The sequence below is a fragment of the Symsagittifera roscoffensis genome, chromosome 3, assembly GCF_963678635.1.
Source record: "Symsagittifera roscoffensis chromosome 3, txSymRosc1.1, whole genome shotgun sequence".
Taxonomy (NCBI): domain Eukaryota; kingdom Metazoa; phylum Xenacoelomorpha; order Acoela; family Convolutidae; genus Symsagittifera; species Symsagittifera roscoffensis.
In genome coordinates this window covers 16,427,547-16,449,930 of record NC_087064.1, presented here as the reverse complement: position 1 = coordinate 16,449,930, position 22,384 = coordinate 16,427,547, and the positions used below count along the sequence as shown (strand labels likewise).

Genomic DNA, 22,384 nt, shown 5'->3' with positions numbered 1-22,384 from the left:
TGTGCAGGCTTGTCTCTCGTCGTTCAAGTTTCCTGTTCCAAATGTAGTCTCATGACTTCTACCCAGGTGTCGATGCATCCGTCTGTGTCGTCCTTAAATTCTTTTGGCTTCTTGAACGTTTTCCTGGATTTGCTACCTCCTCTTTCACTCGAGTCAGTTTTTCTCGTAGCGAACGCCTCCAATGTCCTATTCATCATCTCTCAGGTGCTAGCCCACGTCATGGCATCAGGTCCCACTTTGTTGCTTGTCGTGGAGTCCCCCGGGCCGTTTGTAGTAGTTGAGGTCCCACTCTTAATAATTGTCTTGCCCCCCCTGGACCGATGCTCGCTGCATCCCGGGGTAACGGTAATGGTGTTGACTCCCGCTTGTTCCGTTGTGGTTCCACGAAATCAATTCTGTTACCTTGCGTTCGATCTGTTACAGGCCTGTCTTGCGATGTAGAGTTTCTCAAGGTGGCATCCAGTTTGGCCTGTATGGCACATGAGCTCTCAGCCTGGTCCTTGCTCATTGTGTCCATTCTCGTCTCTAGACTCCCTAACTTGCTGTTCACGGTGTCATACCGTTGCTTCATTGCTTGCATGTCTTTGTTGATATTCTCCTCTCGGTCTTTGTCAGTGGCTTCTACTACCTTGTCTGACATCTGCTGAAGCTTTTTTTCCGTCGCCCTTGCCAAGTTAAAATAGTTGTCCAGGTACTCGTTTTTAATGTATCTCATTTCCTTCTTTATCACTTCTCAATCCTCCTCGCTGCACTAAGTTTTTTGTCTATCTGATCTAGCTTTGCCATTAAATTGCCCAGCTCTAGAGGAGTTGTTGTTTCATGGTCAGCTGTTGCCCCATGACTAGCTGTTGCTCCATGTTTGACCTGATCATCGCCTTGGTTGGCTTCTGTTGTTATCGTGGAAACTGTTCCAAACGTTTTGCCTTTCTCGGCCTTCGTTTCGTCCTCCACTGTGTCTCTTGATTTCATTCCAACCATCATGGCGAACGTCTCTGTGAATGACGTTCTTTTCGTTTGAGACTCGTTCTTTATGATTTCCGGCGTATTGCCCGTCGTAACCTCCACAGTGTTTATCGGTGAGAATTCCATCGACTTTTGCTTTTGTTCTTCTACATTCGGCATCGGTGTCGACTCCATTTTCTTCTTGTCCACCTCATCAACACTCTGATCTGGTGTCTCCTGGTCAATTTCCGTTCGTCCCTCTTCAGCGCTTCCTCTCGTCTTGTTTTTCTTTGCGCTTTTTGTGTTGACCATGCTCACCAAAAAGTTCTTTCTTGTTACTTTTTGGTCCGACGGCATCAATTTTTGTTGCGAGGAGTTATATTTTGTCTTTGACTCTAGAATTCTTTTTCTGCTATTGGTACCCTACTTCGCCTCTTAACTTTTATTTACAATTTTTTCTATCTACAATATTAAAATCCACAAATTTCTATTCTACGAATGAAAATTCTAAAAAGATTCCTAATTCTCTTGAGTAAATTAAATCTCCAATTCGTGATCTTAATAAAATGGATCTTTCGCGATTTAATTGTTCGGACCGGTCCTTTTGCTTTTAATTGAGCGTTGAGCTTTTTCGCACTGTCCCAAGACCTTCTAGTACCGTCACACAACTTTTTTGTACCGTACCAAGACTTCCTGGTACTGTCCCAAGACTCTTAGGTACTATCCCAAGACCACTGTCCCAAGATTTCCTGTCCCAAGACCGCACTGTACCAAGACCACTGTCCCAAGACTGCTGTCCCAAGACTGCCTGTCCCAAGACTACTGTCCCAAGACTGCCTGTCCCAAGACTGCACTGTTCCAAGACTGCCTGTCCCAAGACTGCTTGTCCTAAGACTGCCTGTCCTAAGACTGCCTGTCCTAAGACTGCCTGTCCTAAGACTGCCTGTCCCAAGACTGCCTGTCCCAAGACTGCCTGTCCCAAGACCACTGTCCCAAGACTGCACTGTCCCAAGACTGCTGTCCCAAGACTGCCTGTCCCAAGACTGCCTGTCCCAAGACCACTGTCCCAAGACTGCCTGTCCTAAGACTGCCTGTCCCACGACTGCTGTCCCAGGACTGCCTATCCCAAGACCACTGTCCCAAGACTGCCTGTCCCAAGACTGCCTGTCCCAAGACTGCCTGTCCCAAGACTGCTGTCCCAAGACTGCCTGTCCCAAGACTGCCTGTCCTAAGACTGCCTGTCCCAAGACTGCACTGTCCCAAGACTGCTGTCCCAAGACTGCCTTTCCCAAGACTGCCTGTCCCAAGACCACTATCCCAAGACTGCCTGTCCCAAGACTGCCTGTCCCAAGACTGCTGTCCCAAGACTGCCTGTCCCAAGACTGCCTGTCCCAAGACTGCCTGTCCCAAGACTGCCTGTCCCAAGACTACTGTCCCATGACTGCCTGTCCCAAGACTGCCTGTCCCAAGACTGCCTGTCCCAAGACTGCCTTTCCCAAGACCACTGTCCCAAGACTGCCTGTCCCAAGACCACTGTCCCAAGACTTTTCGGTACTGTCCCAGGACTTCTCCACTGAGTGTTGGGACAGTGGGAACTCTTCTCTTTCGTTGTCGGGACTCTTGAACCAGTGTAACTGGCACCACCACTTGAGCTCTAGTAAAAACTTCTCCAAAAAACCCAATCTTACTGGCCAAAAGTTAGAATTACCAACCCCCCTGTATTTATCTCCCTTTTAATTTTTTGATGCAAGTTGAAACCCAATTTGCTCGGCGTGTTTTGTGATCACCTGTTTGTTCAAAACCGATTAAAACTTTTTATAAAAAGCTTGAAAATTTAAACAGGGAAAGAAAAAAATGATAAAAACAGAGAAATAAACCCACCTAAAATTCAAAGGTGACTTGTGTCAACCTTTTATTTGAACAAAACAAACGTCTGGTACCTGATTGCCACGCGTTTTCCTCCCTCCTGCTAGCGATCTTATGGGGTATCACAAACACTGTCTACTTCCGTTCCCCCCATCCGATCCGACCAGGATACCTACCTTAATTCGATGTTCAATTTGGATATCCGCTTCTTAGATTCAACGCGTGCAAGATTCTAATGTTAATAGATCGACGATGTCGATCAATTAGTTACTCTAATGTGTCCCCCCTTTTTATAATTTACAACCGCCAACCTCTAACCTAACTAGCCCCCCTTCTAACCTCCCCCTTTTTAGCCCCCCTCTTAAGCCGAAAATTACCTTAAGCGACGGGTGCTAAACCTCTTGAGAGAAAACAGTAGAACCTGTTGCCAGGCCTGCTTGAGTAAAAACGTTCCTCAAAACAGTGGGGTTCCGCTTATCCAATTTTACCCTAATCTCCTATAATGTAATGTGGATTTTAACGATACCCATTTGACCAACTTGAGAACAGCCCCGTCCTCTCTTGTTGCTCTGATTCCGTGCTGGTTGTTTCCTTGACTTGTCCTGCACCTGATCACCAGCACCTGTTCCAGTCAAGTCTCCTAATGGTCCAGCTAAGTCCCTGTGAACCACTTTCCCAGTCGACTGGTCACCTCTTCCAATTAAGTCTTCTAGTGGTCCAGCTAAGTTGCAAGCTATCTGAAAAACACCCAGGAGCGCCATAAAAAGACTATTTAACAGTCGCTTACTTCGGTCACATATGAGGTTAAAGAAAACTAGGCCCTATAACTATTGGCTCAAGAGTCAGGGACACTATCTCTTGTGTTTTTCTACCTCGAACGGTCGGAGCCAATTCGGTTCACTTGCGACATGAGACTAAAAACCCGCTACAGCTTAAAGGCCTCTACCAAAATACCACCCCCCCCCCACTCTAGAAAATAAGAACGTCCCCATACTCAGGTCTCAAAATACCCAAAATAGGCGAACGCCGTTAAAAACAGGGTCGGAACAGTCCGTATGCTTACTTTTTATTAGACAGTGGAACGTTGATCCATTTCAGATGGATGAACCTAAAACTCTCCTGACCTCAACATAACAATCATAAAACACACTCAAGAAAATTAAATTGGGAACTCACATACCAGCACACTCGAGAATTAGAGGTAACTAAATTAGTAAGCAACTTGAGAATAATTGGGGAATTAAGTTTGGTTCAATAAGTTCTAATCGAACAAGTTTTATCTCGAGAATGGAGTTTTGGTTCTGGACCATTGGGACACCTCGGTTGTCCACCTTTCCACCGAAGGTTCACTCTGGTGCAACTGAATTTCGATGTTCTTTGTTTTCTGTATCAAGATAGGACAGCTCTACTCTGGTATTATTTAGATGTCGGAAATTGCGAATAGCAATTTCCCGCTGCTTAATTTGACCACTTTCCCGCGATTGTTATTCGGTCGTTCTGATCTTGTTTTTCTGAGATTTTAAGTTTTCGCGAGAAAGTTGGGCATGACAGGCTCAATTCGAATTTTTGAAAAATTAAATTACGTAGTTCGTATTCCTCAAGGTCAAACTTCCAAATATGACCGACTGGCACACAAAGAGGATCGACGCGTCTATTAGTTGTATAAAATTTCTATCCTATTACGAACGCCTTAAAGAACTCATCTCCCTTTTGTTACCGTAACATTTCGTATTAAGAGAAATGAACGTAGTGATTATTCTTATATAGGACTTCGTGATTTTTTAAATTATTTTTTCGCGGTTTGACTTTTGATTTTTTGTTTTAGTTCACTTCAATTCTTTTGTTAAAAGGAAGGCAAAATCCATTATCGAACTGCAAAAATGTAAAGATCACGAAAAACGTGATCGACATCTAATTTCGAAAACGGAAATTAACTATCGGTTTTCCCGGCGAAATAAAGGTATAACCTATTGATCCAGTTTTATCAAATTTGGTTAATTTTATTTTAAAAAATCAATCAAAGTTCCACAAACTTGAAGAGCTTTAAGGCCATCTATTTTTTTTTTCGAAATTCAATAGTTGAAGGTTTCTCAAAAGTTGAAGGTTTCTTTTCCAATTGTCAGTTGGCTATTCACTGATTTCAAGAAAAGAGCAGAATATTTTTCAGAGAAGATGTAGTAATTCTACCGGCTTTCATGAAACTGTTGATATTTGAAACTCTTTATATGAGCTTGCCTCAAGTTATAGAAACGTGGCGATTTGAATAGATAATGCAAGCATGGTTCTTGAAGAGCAGTATTGTTATAAGCAAATGCAGAAAGGCTGTGCTTTCCAGAAGCTTCGCGGGCACAAAAAATTTTCTCGAGTCTACAAACTGAGTACAAATCTGTGTTCCATAACATGGTACCCAACGCGAACAAGGGGTTCTAAATTGTTAATAGCAGATATTAAGAGAGTGAAAAGAGGTGTTAATCCAAACAGAAATAATATTTTTCCATCGAGTGCAATATCCTACAGTCTGACAATTTTCTTGAGCAATCAAAGTATTGAATTACGTAAGTATTCGACTTTTTTCTGACTTATTTAGCTCAAATGTTATTCGACGTGAGTTGAATTTTGTTTAGTCGCAACTACAAATGATTCTGCCGATATATGGCTGGTGGGGTTGCGCTACCTGGTTTACAGAGCGACTTCCCATGAGCACACTGTTCGGGGAATGTGGCTCTCGGAAGAGTTTCATCGCCTAATAGAGTCATCAGCGGGCGAAAGGGTGACAACAACAACCCCTACTAACTCGACAGGAAGAATGTCACCTGAACAACTCCCCGCCTCACCGTTACACAGAGCATCAGTCGAAGTTTCAACAAGGAGTCCGTCATTTGGCAATGAATATGCTGCATCAGCAATGTTAGCATTTGAAAATTTGTTGTTTTAATCCGAGTAGATGGAAAAAGGTAAACAAAATAGTTGTGTACATGAAGTTTTTTCTAGTTTAAGTAGATTATATTTTAAGTAGATTATATTTTAAGGAAATTAAATTATATGGAAGCCCCGAAGTTACTTAAATATAGTAGCCGACATTGGAAAGGCAGTATTTTGACGCACAAAAAAAATTTCAAATTGTTTTTGGAAATTTTTGTAAACACCGTGCGGTTTCTCTAATGAGCTAGGTCAGTTTTTGAACGTTTTTGAGATTAAGTGATAATGTTTTTTTTGGCGATAACATCAAAGAATTTGGTTTAAGTTTAAATAAGTTTATTCAATAATTAAGAGATAAATATCAGTAATTTTTATTGCTTCAGCCACACGATCACGAGAAACCTTGCTGTTATAGCAGACTCTGCACGTTTCAAGTGAAAAATTTTTTGTTTGTAAACTCAATTGAAAACGCATGTTATTTTTCCCATAATTCATTCATTTAGTTCACCCGCAGTTTGTAGTAACAAAATAATCTTTAATTCAAATTTCTTTGATACAGTCGCTTTCCAGTTATCGCGAAGTATTCATTCTGGTACCCCTCACAACTTAACCAAGCACTTTGACGGAGCATACTACATAAAGTCAAACTCCATCAGCTATGGAGAAGCTTCAACTAGCTCAAAGCTGTTGTTAGTTGTCCGGGAATTCTGAAACTGCAAGTTTCTCAAGTCAGCTACCTTTTCTCTCACTTCAATCACAACCAAGGCGACTTCAGCGATGAAATGAGTGAGCTTGAGCATTGCATGGCTCAATCCTCAATTGCTGATCACTATCTGCTTGACCCTATCACTAATGATGCAGAAGATGATCAAGTCGCAAAGAGAATGATAGTCGCATCAAGTCAACCTATCAACCTTTTGCAACTACGCAGATCAAACCTACAAAAATCGCACCAAGATTGCAGCAGATCAGTCTGCCTAGCTTCATTGGCAATTTCACTGCTTGGCTAAGCTTCATTGATCATATTGATTAAGTGTCTGTAACCATGAAAAGCTGTCACCCGTTCAGAAATTGAGGTATCTCAGAGCTGTTTGACGAGCTGCTTCTTTACTATTGTGAACTTGGAGACGACAAAGCAACTACGAGGTAGCGCTTCAAATGCTAGAGTAGAAAAGCAAAAATGATCGAGTCATCCTTCGGAAGCTCATGTCAAGGATCCATGGATTCACTGCAGTTCGAACGGATAACTTATCTCAACTTCGTCTGCAAAGCTCAATCATCAATAAGACTGTAATCGATCAAGGCACTCGGAAGAGCAGTGGAAAACTATATATGGCCTTTCATTCTGTTCAAGAACCTCAGTCCTGACACTCAGAAAACATAGGAACCTGCTGGCGATGGGACTGATGCTTAGATTGACTCATTGGATTCTTAGACAACAATATCAGTGTTTTTGAGCTGGTTGAAAAATCTCATTTTGGACTCCGCAAACCTGAGCGTGATCAGCAGATGTTCTCAATAGAATAGAGCAGATCTCACCAGAAAATTTCTAATGGATTTTCTTTAACCTAGTGTAAAGTTCAAACTTGGTCAGACAGACATCCAATTTGGCAGTGTGAGAATTACAGATCGATGACAAAATCAGAACGAAAGAATTTTGTGACCAGCAATAGGATGTGCTTCAATTGTTTGTCTACCAGTCACTGCATCCAGTAATGTCCTTCAACATCACCGTAATAAATTGAAAAAAAAGCATCTTACAACTCTTCATGGCAGTTCTAGCCAACCTCACAGCGACAATAGATGCTCTTCAAAACAACCGCACTGGAACTATCACTTTTCCAACGTCAATGTTCAATCTCAGAAAGGTCGAGTTCTCCCTTTGTGGTGCAGAGAGACTTGTCTAGCGCACAATCGGCATCAATAACGATCTCTGACATGTTTTCTGCATAACTCACGTGATTCAACACGCATCCAACGTCACGCCTACGTGTAATATCGGTTCCAAGATAACGAAACGGCAGTTCTTGTGTTTTACCTATTTGGAAAACCGTCTCTAGATGATGGACCACTGACTCTTTGAAAACTCTAGAGCCGGCCCACCAAAAACATCGACGTGCACAGTCAGTACACCTTCACACACCCTATTGTTCGTCAAATAGAACACACAGATGTCGAATTTGGACAGGTTACATCCGGACAACACCAATTCTTTTACAACTCGATCAAACCACTTTCGTGGAGCGTCTGACAGACCATAAACCGCTTTCTTCAATTTCCAGAGCAATCTGACTTTTTGAGTTTCAAAGGGCGGTAAAACAAAGACTTCCCGGTTTAGTTCCGAACCTTGGAGGAAGGCCGTTTTTACATCTAAAAAACCGGTTTCCCAGCCTTGCTGTGATGTGAACATTGCTAACAATACACGAAGGAACTCTCGTGAACAAGTAGAAGAATCTTTGACCCGGACATTATTCGCAGGATCCTGGAACCCTCTAGCTACTAACCTCGCCTTTTTCTGTCCTCCTTCTTTCAAGATGCAAACCCAACGTGTTTCGAGATATGGCTGATTCTTCATTTGCACTTCTGTGAAAACTTTGAAAAACCTCCAGCTTTCAAGTTCGTCTAGTTTCGCGTCATGATAATCACCATGAAGTTTGGTTTCTGTCAAGAGGCATAAGTCATCTTCTATTTCCTCCCAAGTTGTGACGCTGGATGACAAATCAATAGCACCTGTTGACCCCGCCAAATGGTCCGGTTTTTGACACTCTAAAATGACCCAGTTTTTATGCTTTCCTGTTGCTTTCCCCGCTCTACTCACAATTCTCCCTTGATCGAATTCATCTTCTCCGGTGAAAGAAAACATGATAATCTTGTTCTTGCCAGGAAAAAGGTTCGCTTTGTCAACACTCGATTTTGTAATAATTCCTGATCTTCAACAACTGCCTCGTTTTCAGCCAGGGACGGCAGAGTCACGGGTGAGTCGGCATGGCTTACAGCCGGGACACTTGAAACAACAGGAACGAGCGAGTCTTCGACTCCTTCTTCTGACGGAGAAGCAGAAACTCGACTTTATGAGCACACAGAGCGTTCTTCAGTCAAATGAGTATTCCTCAAGGACTTCTGTTTCTACAAATTCTTTTCGTCGATGACTTTTTCTTCTATTGTATGTGCACACTTTCGAAACCTTGTTGGGTGTACTCTAGAAACAAAACCTCCTTGACGCACAACCACGATTTTTCCGTTTTGTCTGATAATTCTTCCAGGTCCTTGCCACACATTACTCTTCTCTCTTTTGTAGTAACTCTTTTTGCCGTTTGAAAAAGGTCCGGCGTCACTTCCGACGTTACTCTTAAGAGCCCGCTTTATTCTGTTGGATGACCCAGCTTCAAGGTAAGCCAGTTGTGTTCGGTGGAGCAACGACAAGTGTTGTGCGACAGAAACTGACTGCGTTTAGTTCTCCAGTGCAGGTGGACGGTTCGTAATAACGGTAGGAAGACTGGGATTTTTGCCAAAAACTAGCTGATAAGGTCTAAAACCATAAGAAATGTGTAAACAATTCTTTACATGTGCGGCCTATTTGATCAAAAGTGCATCGTCAGTTCTGGAAGTTTTGCCTTCCTCAGATCGTAATTTCAAAAACACTTCTGTGAAAACGCTGTTGTGCCGTTCACAGACTCCGTTAGCTCAAGGACTTTCTGCCGCCGTTGTCAGAATGTCGATGTCGTAATTTTCGCACATCGTCACAAAACTATTGTTGTAAAACTCACCTCCATTGTCTGCTAAAACCTTCGCGGGGTTACCATAAACAGAACACCAAATTGTGAGAAAACCATGTATTATTGTCTCTGCTAACTTGTCGTAAATTACGGTAGCTGCACTGTATTCCGTAAAAAGGTCGTTGACATGGAGATAGTAGGTGCTATGACCAATACTGGTCAACTCATGCAAATCCATTGCAACGACTTGGTTAAAATGCGTCGTCAAAGGAAGACTTACGACTGGTCTTGCTTTTGCTCGTCCAAATTTAACGCATACTTCGCATTCTGAGACAAGTTCCTCTACCATATTTTCAGTCTTTTGACACCAGTTACCAGCATTAACGAGCAACGATTTCAACTTCTCCATTGAGCAGTGATCAAACTGTTTATGCAGTTTTAACAGATCTGTCTTCTCCAAAGCAGACGCCAGGAAAACTCGGGATAGATTTTCTGCTCCTGTCGGTATTAAATCAACAGCAAGATGGCCAGTAGAACACACCGTTAGATGCACTTTTTCACCGGATTCTCCAATAGACAAGCAATTATCCCGCAAGAACAACACAACATCCGCGTTTTTCAGTGATTTCACACTGAGTAACACAGGCAAAGTTCCATCAACAATCTCACACTTCAATAGGCAATCAACGTGTCCAACTCTCGACGGAATAAGGACACGTTTAGTAGCTTTCTGACGTTTTCCGTCTCCGAAAACAATTACAGAACTAGTATCTTCGTACATTAACAGTTTCTTCAGACTTGAAGGTAAAATTCTAGATACGACTTCAACCACTGTTCTCCTGCTACTGAAGAAGTGCAAGCTGTGTCTAAAATACCTTTTCCTGCACACTCTTTGGCCAGACTTGAGCAGGAGATCGCAAGCGTCAGAAACACTTGTTCCGACTCGTCCTCCGGATCTTTACTGCGTTTCTTCAGAGGAGGCTCCCTACTCGGCTCTACATGAGTGTTTTCTGGACAATTCCGGGCCCAGTGATAACGGGACCCACAGACCGCCCATGTTGACACTTTCACACTGTTGTGAAACGGATTCAACTGTTTCTGTGAGCTCGATTGTTCTCTGCGGTTACCAACAGCTCTGTAGCTTCTATTTTGAAATCCCTCTATTTCTGAACCCTGAATTTCTTCCCCGATCTCGCCATTTCGAAGACATGAGGCGGTATCAGCGGGTTGTTCCAAGTCAACCATCTGTCTAGTTGCAAAAGCCGGTTCTTCTTTTAAGGTAGGTCCATCAGTGCTTGAGCTGGTGGTATTGTTCCGGTAAATCCTTTTCAAAGAGCTCTTGGTTTTTTCGAAAGTGAGATCTGTTGTCACAGCTAGAATAGCACGTATGTCTTGTTGGGAAAGATTGGCACAATGAGGGAACTTAAGCGCTAGAATAACATCAGGTATTGCAACTTACTTTTTGCTTAGCAACTTCGCATGTGCTCTTTCAAAACTCATAATATACTCAGATACAGCAGAGGATCCTCTTCTGATACCCTCGAACTCTTCGTACGCTTGATAAAGCAAATCGCTGGTTTCATGGGAGAATTCTTCTTCTAGTTTAGAAAAGAGCCTGACTTTTCCATCCTCGCTAATCAAAACAGATTCTTCTTGCTCCAGAGCAACTTCCGGTTTTCTACCACTCAAAGACAGGCCAATAATTCCGCCTTGTTTCGCAGGGGCAATATCTGTAATATGGGCCCACAAATTGACTTCTGATTTCCATGACTGGAAGGGTTTATCATCGTCCCATGGAGGTGGGGCTTTTGAATTGTTACTTGACATTCTCCTGCTACCATGTGAAAACAGGTTTTTAAAGTAAGACTACAATTCAAGCCCCACAGACATACATCTGAAATAGGGAAAGGTTGTCTAACATTAACAAAGTTTCAAAGCTTTCTGTATGCCTTTGGAAAACATCACGAGCATCCAAATACACAAATTGCAGTCAGAGACCTACAAAAGACCAGGTACTACAACTAAGCAGATTCAGTTCTCGACAAGCCTAATAAAACTGATCTTTTGCTTGGACCGTCTGTCTACACAATTATTTTTAAGTCACCGAACGTCAAGGAAGGAACTATACTTGACCGACACGATCCTTGGTTCGAAAGTCTCAGGTATTGCTGATACCGACCAAAAAGTCACTACGCGAAAACACTCGCCGCGGAATGGAGTCAATTTTCTCGACAATAGTCAACATCATTTGATAGTTTCTGGGAAATTGTTGATCTTCATCCATCTCCAGAATCCCAACACGTTCAGCGAGCTTGATTGCTTACGATATTTTGATCAGACTACAACATATGGCTCAGATGGACGAGCTATGCTGAGATTGCTCATCAACAGATCGTAGGGGTTCTACGGCGAAATCAGCCATGAATAGCTGCCCGATTTTGGTCAACATGCTAAGTTTTCCCGCAATTCATTTTAAATGTAAATACGCTACGACTGAGTCGTGAAGCCTCGAACCAATATAACGGTTTTTCCACGGATGGTTTGCACTGGCCATTTCGAGAATTTGGTTGTGTCAGATCAATTTCAGGTTAACAAAATAATTAAATATATTGGTAATTTGTGGTTTGTTTTTCAAATGACATATTTTGGTCAAATGACATATTCATGCGTTTTAAATAGCCTCTTATGAGAAATTTGCTTTATTGGGGTATAAGTTTACGAACTCTTTTTTGCGAACTTTTTTTTACGAATTATTTTTTCACTTTTTTTGCTTTACTTCGTGTTCCTCCTTGCTATAAGGTTTTCGCTTAGACGACTCTTAATTCAACATCATTTGATACTGAAAAAGTTGCTTCGTTTGATACTAAACGATTTTCCTATGTGTGTATGTTTGGGAATTTTTTTAAGTAGTTTTTTTAATGACAATTTACTGCAATCTAATTGTTTGGTCAAACATTGTCAGCACTGTTAACGCTGCTTAAGTTTTGTTTTGATGCTAATTCAACACTGGCGGTTGTCGTATCTAATTGGCGTGTTTACTAAAAATGATTTTATGCAAATCGAGAAAAATTTTGGTAGCCTTTTTTGACGTTTTTCCAAAATTATTTTGACGTGGCGATTTTCGTCTGATTTTCCTTCGGCAAATCTGCCATGCTGTGTTTGGGTTTTCGGAGGTGACGCGAAGCTTCTTTTTCCATCTGTGTTCTAACTTATAAGAAACATAACAAATAGTCAAATTCAAATTAGTTACTGAAAGGTGATCGCTTCATAACTTGCTTCGAAACTATTAAAATGCAAGGTATCACAATTATTCTTCCATGTTTGTTTGAAAATTATTTATTTCATTATTGCTAGTATACCATTTCATTAGCTAGAGATGATTTTTAGCGACTTTTTTGTCATCAATTTTTTAGTCATTCAATCAAGTTAAGTTTATGCAAAAAAAATTAAAAGAATTATTTTATTCATAATATTCAATTCCGGAAAGTGTTAGGCAAGTTGACATCATCAGGCTAGAACATAAAATTAGTAGCTCGACAAGAAGATATAAGAAAACTATCTTGAGACTGCTCGGCTCATCATGTGCTGTTAGATGATGGCGACTAACGAAAACGTCCTGGAGTTAGGTTTAAATATTCGCCCCTTGTTTTTTTACTTTTGAATTTTCGATTTTCCCACCTCATCGACTTGTAGGAAAAAAAATGTTTTGCTCCAAGGTCGTTTTTTTTGTAGAGGAGTAAGTAACAACGCAGCAGTGTATGGCGAAATGACTTCAACAACCCAGCATTTGACAGTGAGTCTTCAGAAGTGCATCACTAGAATAAAAGAGCTGTCCTACTACTGTGCACAATTCTCACTGGCATCACTGTCTGCTAGAGATAACAGGAACATCACGGAGAGGGAGTTCATAGAAATGTATGAGTTCTACTCAAGCGTGGACCCTGTGCTATCCTTCATCTTTCAGTTCAACAGCAACGGTAAACATCATTATCCTTAATTATACACAGTAGGTTGAAATCGCTTAGGTGTTTCAGTCGCATTCTGCTACTTTCACTGCAACCGTCTATCCTGGTTTTATTTTAATTTTGGTCTTTCAGTTTTTTTTCATTCCAAGTTTTTGATTTTTGTACTCTCTGAAGTCGCTTTCATTTTTTTGCTTCATCTTAAGTGGTTTTGGTAGAAAACATATGGGCGTAGTCGCCTTATATTGCGCTTTTTGAAAGAAAAATTGGTTTAATCTTTGTTTTCCGAGGTATAACAAATTTTCGGTAAATTTTTCTCAATGCTTATTTAACCTAGGCGATTGTGTTTTACGATATGCTGTCTTTAAATTGAACATCATTTGAGACAAATACATTTTGCAGATTTGTGTAATTTTGCAGGCGTAATTATTTTCTAACTTTGTTATTCAAGTTTTTTAATCGACTATTTCTTTGTCCTAGCTTGCAACGCTATGTCTGGTTGGTATTGTAAGTGGTGCGAAGCTCCTCTACGCCTCATTGCTATTTTACATATGGCTTCCGACTACGTTTCTGTCCTAGATTGCTATGCTATGTCAGTGTGGTATCGTAAATCTGTAAGAAATAGAAAAGTTGCTTTATTAATTAACCTTAGCAATTTTGAGACTCCTTCCCACTTGGCCCGGAGGTAACGCTGTGCCTTGATAGCCTTAGGACTAGGGTTCGGGTCCCGGCCTGTTGCAACGCGAATGTAAGCTAGAGTATAAATGCATATAAAACTAAACAAAGCAGGTTGGAGGAACATATCAATATCGCCAATAAATTTTGTTTTGCCGAGAATACGAATTTGTTATTGATTTTTCGGTTTTCAATTCATCCCTAGGGAAATTGAGCCATTTTTTTATTGTAGATGCAAGTGTTTTTGATTCACTGCTGTAATTTACTGCTCCTTTGATTTGCTCATGTAAGCTTTATTCGGTGGTTTCGGCATATGTAGGCTTTATTCGGTGGTTTCGGCTAAATGGTTTCGGCATATGTTTTACTGGCTTATTTACCTGATTTTGTGTCGCTTCAAAGGCAAAAATAGTTGATTTTTAAAGAGTAATGAACGTAATGAAGACACTTATTGTTGGTCTTGGTGATTTTTTTTGTTCTTTTTTTAAGGAAAAAGTCTCAAAATGCTCTAATATCAGTCAATTTTAATACATTTCTAAATGCTCTTAGGTTTATATGCGCTTATGAGTTCAATTGAAATTCATCCGCTAAAATTTAACTCCAAATGCAAACGTGGAAATAGCGCAAAAAAAAACGTCAACAATTTCTAGTTTCGAAAGTGGAATTTAATTTTTAGATTTCCAGCGGAATAAAAGCTTTACTTATTGATCCAGTTTTCTCAGGTTGGGTTAATGATATCAAAAAGGCGCCAATGGTAAATTTTCTAGAAGTTCAAAGAGCTTTAAGGGCATCTTTTTTTTTTAAATTCGAAAGTTGAGATTTGAGATGCACTTAGGTTTATATGCGCTTGTGAAATCAATTGAAATTCATCCGCTGAAATTTAACTCCAAATGCGAACGTGAAAATGGCCCAAAAAAACGTGAACAATTTATAGTTTCGAAAGTGGAATATAATTATTAGATTTCCAGCAGAATAAAAGCTTCACTTATTGATCCAGTTTTCTCAAGTTGGGTTAATGATATCAAAAAGGCGCCAATGATAAATTTTCTAGAAGTTCAAAGAGCTTGAAGGGCATCTTTTTTTTCTTTTAAATTCGAAAGTTGAGATTTGAGATGCAGTTAGGTTTATATGCGCTTGTGAAATCAATTTAAATTCATCCGCTGAAATTTAACTCCAAATGCGAACGTGGAAATGGCCCAAAAAACGTGAACAATTTATAGTTTCGAAAGTGGAATTTAATTTTTAGATTTCCAGTAGAATAAAAGCTTCACTTATTGATCCAGTTTTCTCAAGTTTGCTTAATGATATCAAAAAGGCGCCAATGATAAATTTTCTAGAAGTTCAAAGAGTCAATTTTAATACATTTCTAAATGCATTTAGGTTTATATGCGCTTGTGAGTTCAATTGAAATTCATCCGCTGAATTAAAACTCCAAATGCGAACGTGGAAATTGCCCAAAAAAACGTGAACAATTTATAGTTTCGAAAGTGGAATTTAATTTTTAGATTACCAGCAGAATAAAAGCTTTACTTATTGATCCAGTTTTCTCAAGTTGGGTTAATGATATCAAAAAGGCGCCGATGATAAATTTTCTAGAAGTTTACAGAGTCAATTTTAATACATTTCTAAATGCACTTAGGTTTATATGCGCTTGTGAGTTCAATTGAAATTCATCCGCTGAAATTTAACTCCAAATGCGAACGTGGAAATGGCGCAAAAAAACGTGAACAATTTCTGGTTTCGAAAGTGGAATTTAATTTTTAGATTTCCAGCAGAATAAAAGCTTTACTTATTGATCCAGTTTTCTCAAGTTGGGTTAATGATATCAAAAAGGCGCCAATGATAATTTTTGTAGAAGTTTAAAGAGTCAATTCTAATACATTTCTAAATGCACTTAGGTTTATATGCGCTTGTGAAATCAATTGAAATTCATCCGCTAAAATTTAACTCCAAATGCAAACGTGGAAATAGCGCAAAAAAAACGTGAACAATTTCTAGTTTCGAAAGTGGAATTTAATTTTTAGATTTCCAGCGGAATAAAAGCTTTACTTATTGATCCAGTTTTCTCAGGTTGGGTTAATGATATCAAAAAGGCGCCAATGGTAAATTTTCTAGAAGTTCAAAGAGCTTTAAGGGCATCTTTTTTTTTAAATTCGAAAGTTGAGATTTGAGATGCACTTAGGTTTATGTGCGCTTGTGAAATCAATTGAAATTCATCCGCTGAAATTTAACTCCAAATGCGAACGTGGAAATGGCCCAAAAAAACGTGAACAATTTATAGTTTCGAAAGTGGAATTTAATTTTTAGATTTCCAGTAGAATAAAAGCTTCACTTATTGATCCAGTTTTCTCAAGTTGGCTTAATGATATCAAAAAGGCGCCAATGATAAATTTTCTAGAAGCTCAAAGAGTCAATTTTAATACATTTCTAAATGCACTTAGGTTTATATGCGCTTGTGAGTTCAATTGAAATTCATCTGCTGAATTTAAACTCCAAATGCGAACGTAGAAATGGCCCAAAAAAAACGTGAACAATTTCTAGTTTCGAAAGTGGAATTTAATTTTTAGATTTCCAGCAGAATAAAAGCTTTACTTATTGATCCAGTTTTCTCAAGTTCGGTTAATGATATCAAAAAGGCGCCGATGATAAATTTTCTAGAAGTTCAAAGAGTCAATTTTAATACATTTCTAAATGCATTTAGGTTTATATGCGCTTGTGAGTTCAATTGAAATTCATCCGCTGAATTAAAACTCCAAATGCGAACGTGGAAATGGCCCAAAAAAACGTGAACAATTTATAGTTTCGAAAGTGGAATTTAATTTTTAGATTTCCAGTAGAATAAAAGCTTCACTTATTGATCCAGTTTTCTCAAGTTGGCTTAATGATATCAAAAAGGCGCCAATGATAAATTTTCTAGAAGCTCAAAGAGTCAATTTTAATACATTTCTAAATGCACTTAGGTTTTAATGCGCTTGTGAGTTCAATTGAAATTCATCTGCTGAATTTAAACTCCAAATGCGAACGTAGAAATGGCCCAAAAAAAACGTGAACAATTTCTAGTTTCGAAAGTGGAATTTAATTTTTAGATTTCCAGCAGAATAAAAGCTTTACTTATTGATCCAGTTTTCTCAAGTTGGGTTAATGATATCAAAAAGGCGCCGATGATAAATTTTCTAGAAGTTCAAAGAGTCAATTTTAATACATTTCTAAATGCATTTAGGTTTATATGCGCTTGTGAGTTCAATTGAAATTCATCCGCTGAATTAAAACTCCAAATGCGAACGTGGAAATTGCCCAAAAAAAACGTGAACAATTTATAGTTTCGAAAGTGAAATTTAATTTTTAGATTACAAGCAGAATAAAAGCTTTACTTATTGATCCAGTTTTCTCAAGTTGGGTTAATGATATCAAAAAGACGCCGATGATAAATTTTCTAGAAGTTTACAGAGTCAATTTTAATACATTTCTAAATGCACTTAGGTTTATATGCGCTTGTGAGTTCAATTGAAATTCATCCGCTGAAATTTAACTCCAAATGCGAACGTGGAAATGGCGCAAAAAAACGTGAACAATTTCTGGTTTCGAAAGTGGAATTTAATTTTTAGATTTCCAGCGGAATAAAAGCTTTACTTATTGATCCAGTTTTCTCAAGTTGGGTTAATGATATCAAAAAGGCGCCAATGATAATTTTTCTAGAAGTTCAAAGAGTCAATTCTAATACATTTCTAAGTGCACTTAAGTTTATATGCGCTTGTGAGTTTAATTGAAATTCATCCGCTGAAATTTAACTCCAAATGCGAACGTGGAAATGGCGCAAAAAAAACGTGAACAAATTCTAGTTTCGAAAGTGGAATTTAATTTTTAGATTTCCAGCGGAATAAAAGCTTTACTTGTTGATCCAGTTTTCTCAAATTGGGTTAATGATATCAAAAAAGCGCCAGTGATAAATTTTCTTCGATTTTTTCTGTTTGCTTGCGTTCATTACTCTTTTCCAACTGTCATTTGGCTATATTTTAAAAGTTTCAGGTAATTTGTGATGCAAGATTTCAAAGTTTTAAAAGTTAATTGCTCAATTTAAAAGTTAAACAATTTGCTACGGTATTTTTTTTGTTTATGGGCGTCTGCCTAGTTGCTGCCGGCTTAGTGGCTGCTCGGTAAATGGTAAAAGTTTTTTGATTACCGGTGATTATGTTTTTTTTTCACTTGCGAAAGCAAGTGTCTTGTAATTGAGAACTAGACTTTTTCCGTAAACAACTTCTCTTACAAGTTTTCAACTTGCTTTATTATAGCATTTTAACAACTTCCAGGTTCCATCGCACTTGGCCTAGAGGATGAAGGTGCCGCCGGCCTAACACAGATTTATCTGTCTAAGCTTTGTAAGAACTTGAGCTTATGTACCGAGGAACCCAGGGCAGGTAGTTTTCTTGAGCAGAGAATCTTTAAACACGTTTAAATTTTACGAAATTGTTTATGACAACAGTTGTGTTTTCAGCTCAACAGGTTTCGATCCAAAATTTGTTGCCGTTTGGTAAATGATTTCCATTTTTAAGGGCTGTTAAGCAAGCAAAGCGTAGTGTAGTATTACGAAGTTTTTTTTTGCTAAACTAAGCTGCAAATAAAAATTCTTATTTCGTGGCACTTTTGGTATTTTCTAACTTTATTAAAGCTTATTCAATTATAAACAATTTAATGGCATGTTTTACTGCTTTATTTTTGGCTAGTGTTAGGTTCTGTCTGAAAAAACATGTATTATGAAAATTTATGGGATTTGTTGTTCGTTTCTTTTGCGACGCTTACCTTTCTCATATGTTGAAAGCACAATTCTGAAACGAAAATCAAAAGAACAAATTATGGGGATTTCCCCTTCTCCAATGGTAATTCCCTAAATTTGTTTGAAAAAAGCCTATTTTTTGACAGTTTGGCTAATGACTTTTTTCAGGAACTACCTTGGGGATTAAGGGTGCAATCGAAACAAAAAAAACTAGTTATGCGAATCCTACTGTCGCAAACGGCTATGCTCTGCCATTTGGAAAAAAAATGTGGCCCAAGAAAATGGCCAATTTTTGAAGTTTTGCCCGTTTTTCGTTTGCTATACAAATACCTGCTGATTCTGAATTTAATAGTTCATCCAAACTATCGTGGTGTTTAGATTTTTCCTGCTTTCTATGTTTTAGTATGTTTTTTTTGTAGAAAAGGTGACATGGACTTCGGAAAATTTCCTTCTTCAAATGTTAACCGTTTATTTTAAGAATTTTTGTTACTATTCTCGAAAACTAATAGCTAATCTGATAACAAGGGACCAATCTAAAAAAATCAGGTTCTGGAAATTTCAATCTAAAAATCAGGGTGAGGAAAACACGGGCTGTTCCTATGCTTTAGTAGAGAAAAGTTTTGTGGATTTTTGGAATCTTTTTAACTTTTTTGAAAGTTATGCAGTCAAATCTGAGATAAAGTCTTCAACTGAAAGAGCGAGTAGTAGTTTTCTCCTTTAAATAAGTGGTTAGTTCTATACTTACGCAGAGAAACACTAAACCCTAAAGTCCATTTTTGAAATTTACGAATTTCCGTATCTGTACAAAGTTGGTTTTAGATATTAGAACAGGTAGATTCAGATTTGCTGGGCCATTGGTTTACTTGCAATCGACCGTGGCGCAGATGCGAGTACATGAGATTCATAATCAACCGGTCGGATAATCAAATCCGAACATTTAAATAGTTAAATTTTTTTTTCGAATTTTCGCTGCATAGCATTGGCAATATGATAGAAACTGTAGTTGCCTTATTGGTGCTAGGCTGATGTTAAAGTAATTTTTTCCCTAATTTTTTATAGTTTTTTTTTGGCTGGTCTGTTTTTCATTGAATATTTTGTAGCTCAAAGTGTTTTTGCATCGCAAGTGTTGCGAAGGTACGCTTCGCCTCTGTATTTAAATTCATATTCCTTGCTTAGCTATTTTGCTTAGATTTCTTGTTTGGTAAAAACAGTTAATATAATATGTAGTTTGGTAAAAACAGTTAATATAAAATATATGAGGTTGAGTTTTCATTGTATGAGATTGAAAAGACCGTCTAATTCCCATGTGTGCTTGCATACTATGCTAGTCTCTTTTTACTTAACCCGTCTGTCTACGGCCTTCGATAAATCTCTGTGGTAATATTTGACCTATATTTTTGATTTTTTCCTTGTTCAAAAACTAATCTGTCGTGTGGATTCAATGGACTTAACGGATGGTGGGAAACTTCACGGCATTAGCAGGCACTCATCAGTTTTTTCTTACAAATTTATCGATTCAGTTTTCGATCTATTGATCCAATTTTCTCTAGTTGGGTTCTTGTTATCAAAAATTTTTCTAGAAATTTAAAGAGCTTAAATGGCATCTATTTTTTTTCTTTGAAATTGAAAAGTTGAGATTTTTTCAGGAAAGTCTGTGTTTTTTTTTGTTTACTTGCGTTCATTACTCTTTTTCAATCTTCGTTTGGCTATGTTCATGAAATAGAAAATTGATTTATAGGCTGGCTATTTAGATTCGAGGTCATGGTTCTGTTTGAGGGTCAGTTGGTCTAGAGATCAATTTTCGCTGATTCTTTTTTGCCTCTTGGTTTTCGGCTGAAGCTCTGTCGATTTAGTTTCCGAAATAAATAGTTTTCTAATTGACAGACTGGGGTTTAGCAATCCTGAATTGCGATAAAATCATAAAACTACATCAATTGTAACATAGTTCGAAGTTCTGTTTGCTAATTTTCTAGCGTCATGGTGCACTCAATCTATAATTTTTGTATCGCAAGTGGTGCGAAACTCAGTTATTCTTCCATTTACCTAGAAATGAATCAAAACATTTAACAAAGAGCAAATATTTCCTTTAAGGTGATGATTACTTGACTTGCGAAGAGTTGGGAGCCTTCTTGCGTGTTGAGTTCCCCTACCTCTCGCAGGTGGACGAAGTGTACCTGGCGACTGTAGTAGAACACTATGAACCCATCCCCATTCTGAGAACAGAGAACTGCCTTGGAATAGACGGGTTGATTACTTACTTGTTGAGTCCGGACCTGTCGGTGATGAATCCGTTCCACACGCAAGTCAACCAGGACATGAGTCACCCAATTACTCATTACTTCATCAACGCATCACACAACTCCTTTCTCACAGGTATTTCTAACTAGCTAATTTATGGACGTTTTTATTGAGGTTTTGTTTCTATAACTATTTGAAGCTTCTTAGATATAGCAGACCATTAAGAAAGCGAATAAACCAAATAGATAGATTAGTGGAGATAAATGTCGCACTTTGCTGGCTTTTGGAAACTCATGATATCCAAAGCTTCAGCTTAACTCAAGAAATGTTAATGCCCAGGAACGTTTATATCAAGGAACGGTATTATCAAGGAATGTTACCTTGCCAGATCGTATATCATGGAGAGCTGCAGTTCGAAAATGCCTGGTGCTGCCAACCCCATCTGATGGGACAGAGACATCACCATAATCAAAAATCGGATATGATGATGATAATGATGACGACTAAGATATTCTGACAAACAATGCTTTTTCTGACTGGGAGTGTTGAAATTTAGGCGACCAGCTGTACTCACAGTCTAGTGAGGAAATGGTTGGTAAGCTACTGTTGGATGGAGTGAGGCACGTAGAACTGGACTTGTGGGATGGTCCAGATGGGGAGCCAGAGTGCTACCATGCTTACACTAGTACTTCTAAAGTCAAGGTCATCCAGGTGCTGCAGATCATCAGGGACACCGCCTTCGCCTCATCACTATTCCCAGGTGAGTATCCAATATAGACTGGTATTTGTTTTAAGATCGTTATTGTTTTAACTCATTAATTCAGGCACTAGAGTATGAGACGTTCCACTTCTTTGTGGCGTTATCGTCCCCCTGGATTTGAGTTGCAGGCTAAAAAGTTGGAACATCCTGGCAGAGGGTGCCATAGTTTATCGAAAATAATGCCTATTTTAAGCAGACCGATGGATTCTGGAGAATTTGGCCCTGCGGGTGTGAACGGCAGTGTTAGCTATAGTGTGAGCGGCGATTTATAAAGAATCGGTGAACGTAGTTCAGATTCTTATATAGCTAGTGATTTTTTTTGTTTTTTTTAGCAAGTCTTAAAATTTGTTCAAACTCTAATTTATTTTTTTTTCGCGTTTTGGCTGTTAATTTTTTTTTTAAGTTCAGTTCGTTTCATTTGTTAAAAGGAAGTCAAACTCCACTATTGAACTTCGAAAGCGTAAAGGTCACCAAAGTCGTGATTGACTTCTAATTGTAATTCGAAAGTTTCAAAATACAAATCAGTATTTTTTCTGTT

The 22,384-nt window shown here is 38.8% G+C and overlaps 2 protein-coding genes across 2 annotated transcripts in view; one reads left to right on the top strand and one right to left on the bottom strand.

Moving 5' to 3' along the window:
- Positions 1-22,384, bottom strand: part of LOC134842330 (uncharacterized) — a 405,874-nt gene that overhangs the window by 345,756 nt on the left and 37,734 nt on the right. The window lies entirely within an intron of this gene.
- The window catches only part of LOC134841270 (inactive phospholipase C-like protein 2), a 28,882-nt gene continuing 11,469 nt past the window's right edge, over positions 4,972-22,384 (top strand). Inside the window, exons 1-5 of the mRNA XM_063857144.1 lie at positions 4,972-5,363; positions 5,433-5,715; positions 13,176-13,420; positions 20,940-21,221; positions 21,643-21,846. Of these exons, the coding sequence (XP_063713214.1) occupies positions 5,087-5,363; positions 5,433-5,715; positions 13,176-13,420; positions 20,940-21,221; positions 21,643-21,846 (1,291 nt within the window). The 5' untranslated portion in view covers positions 4,972-5,086. The remainder of the gene's footprint in view (positions 5,364-5,432; positions 5,716-13,175; positions 13,421-20,939; positions 21,222-21,642; positions 21,847-22,384) is intronic.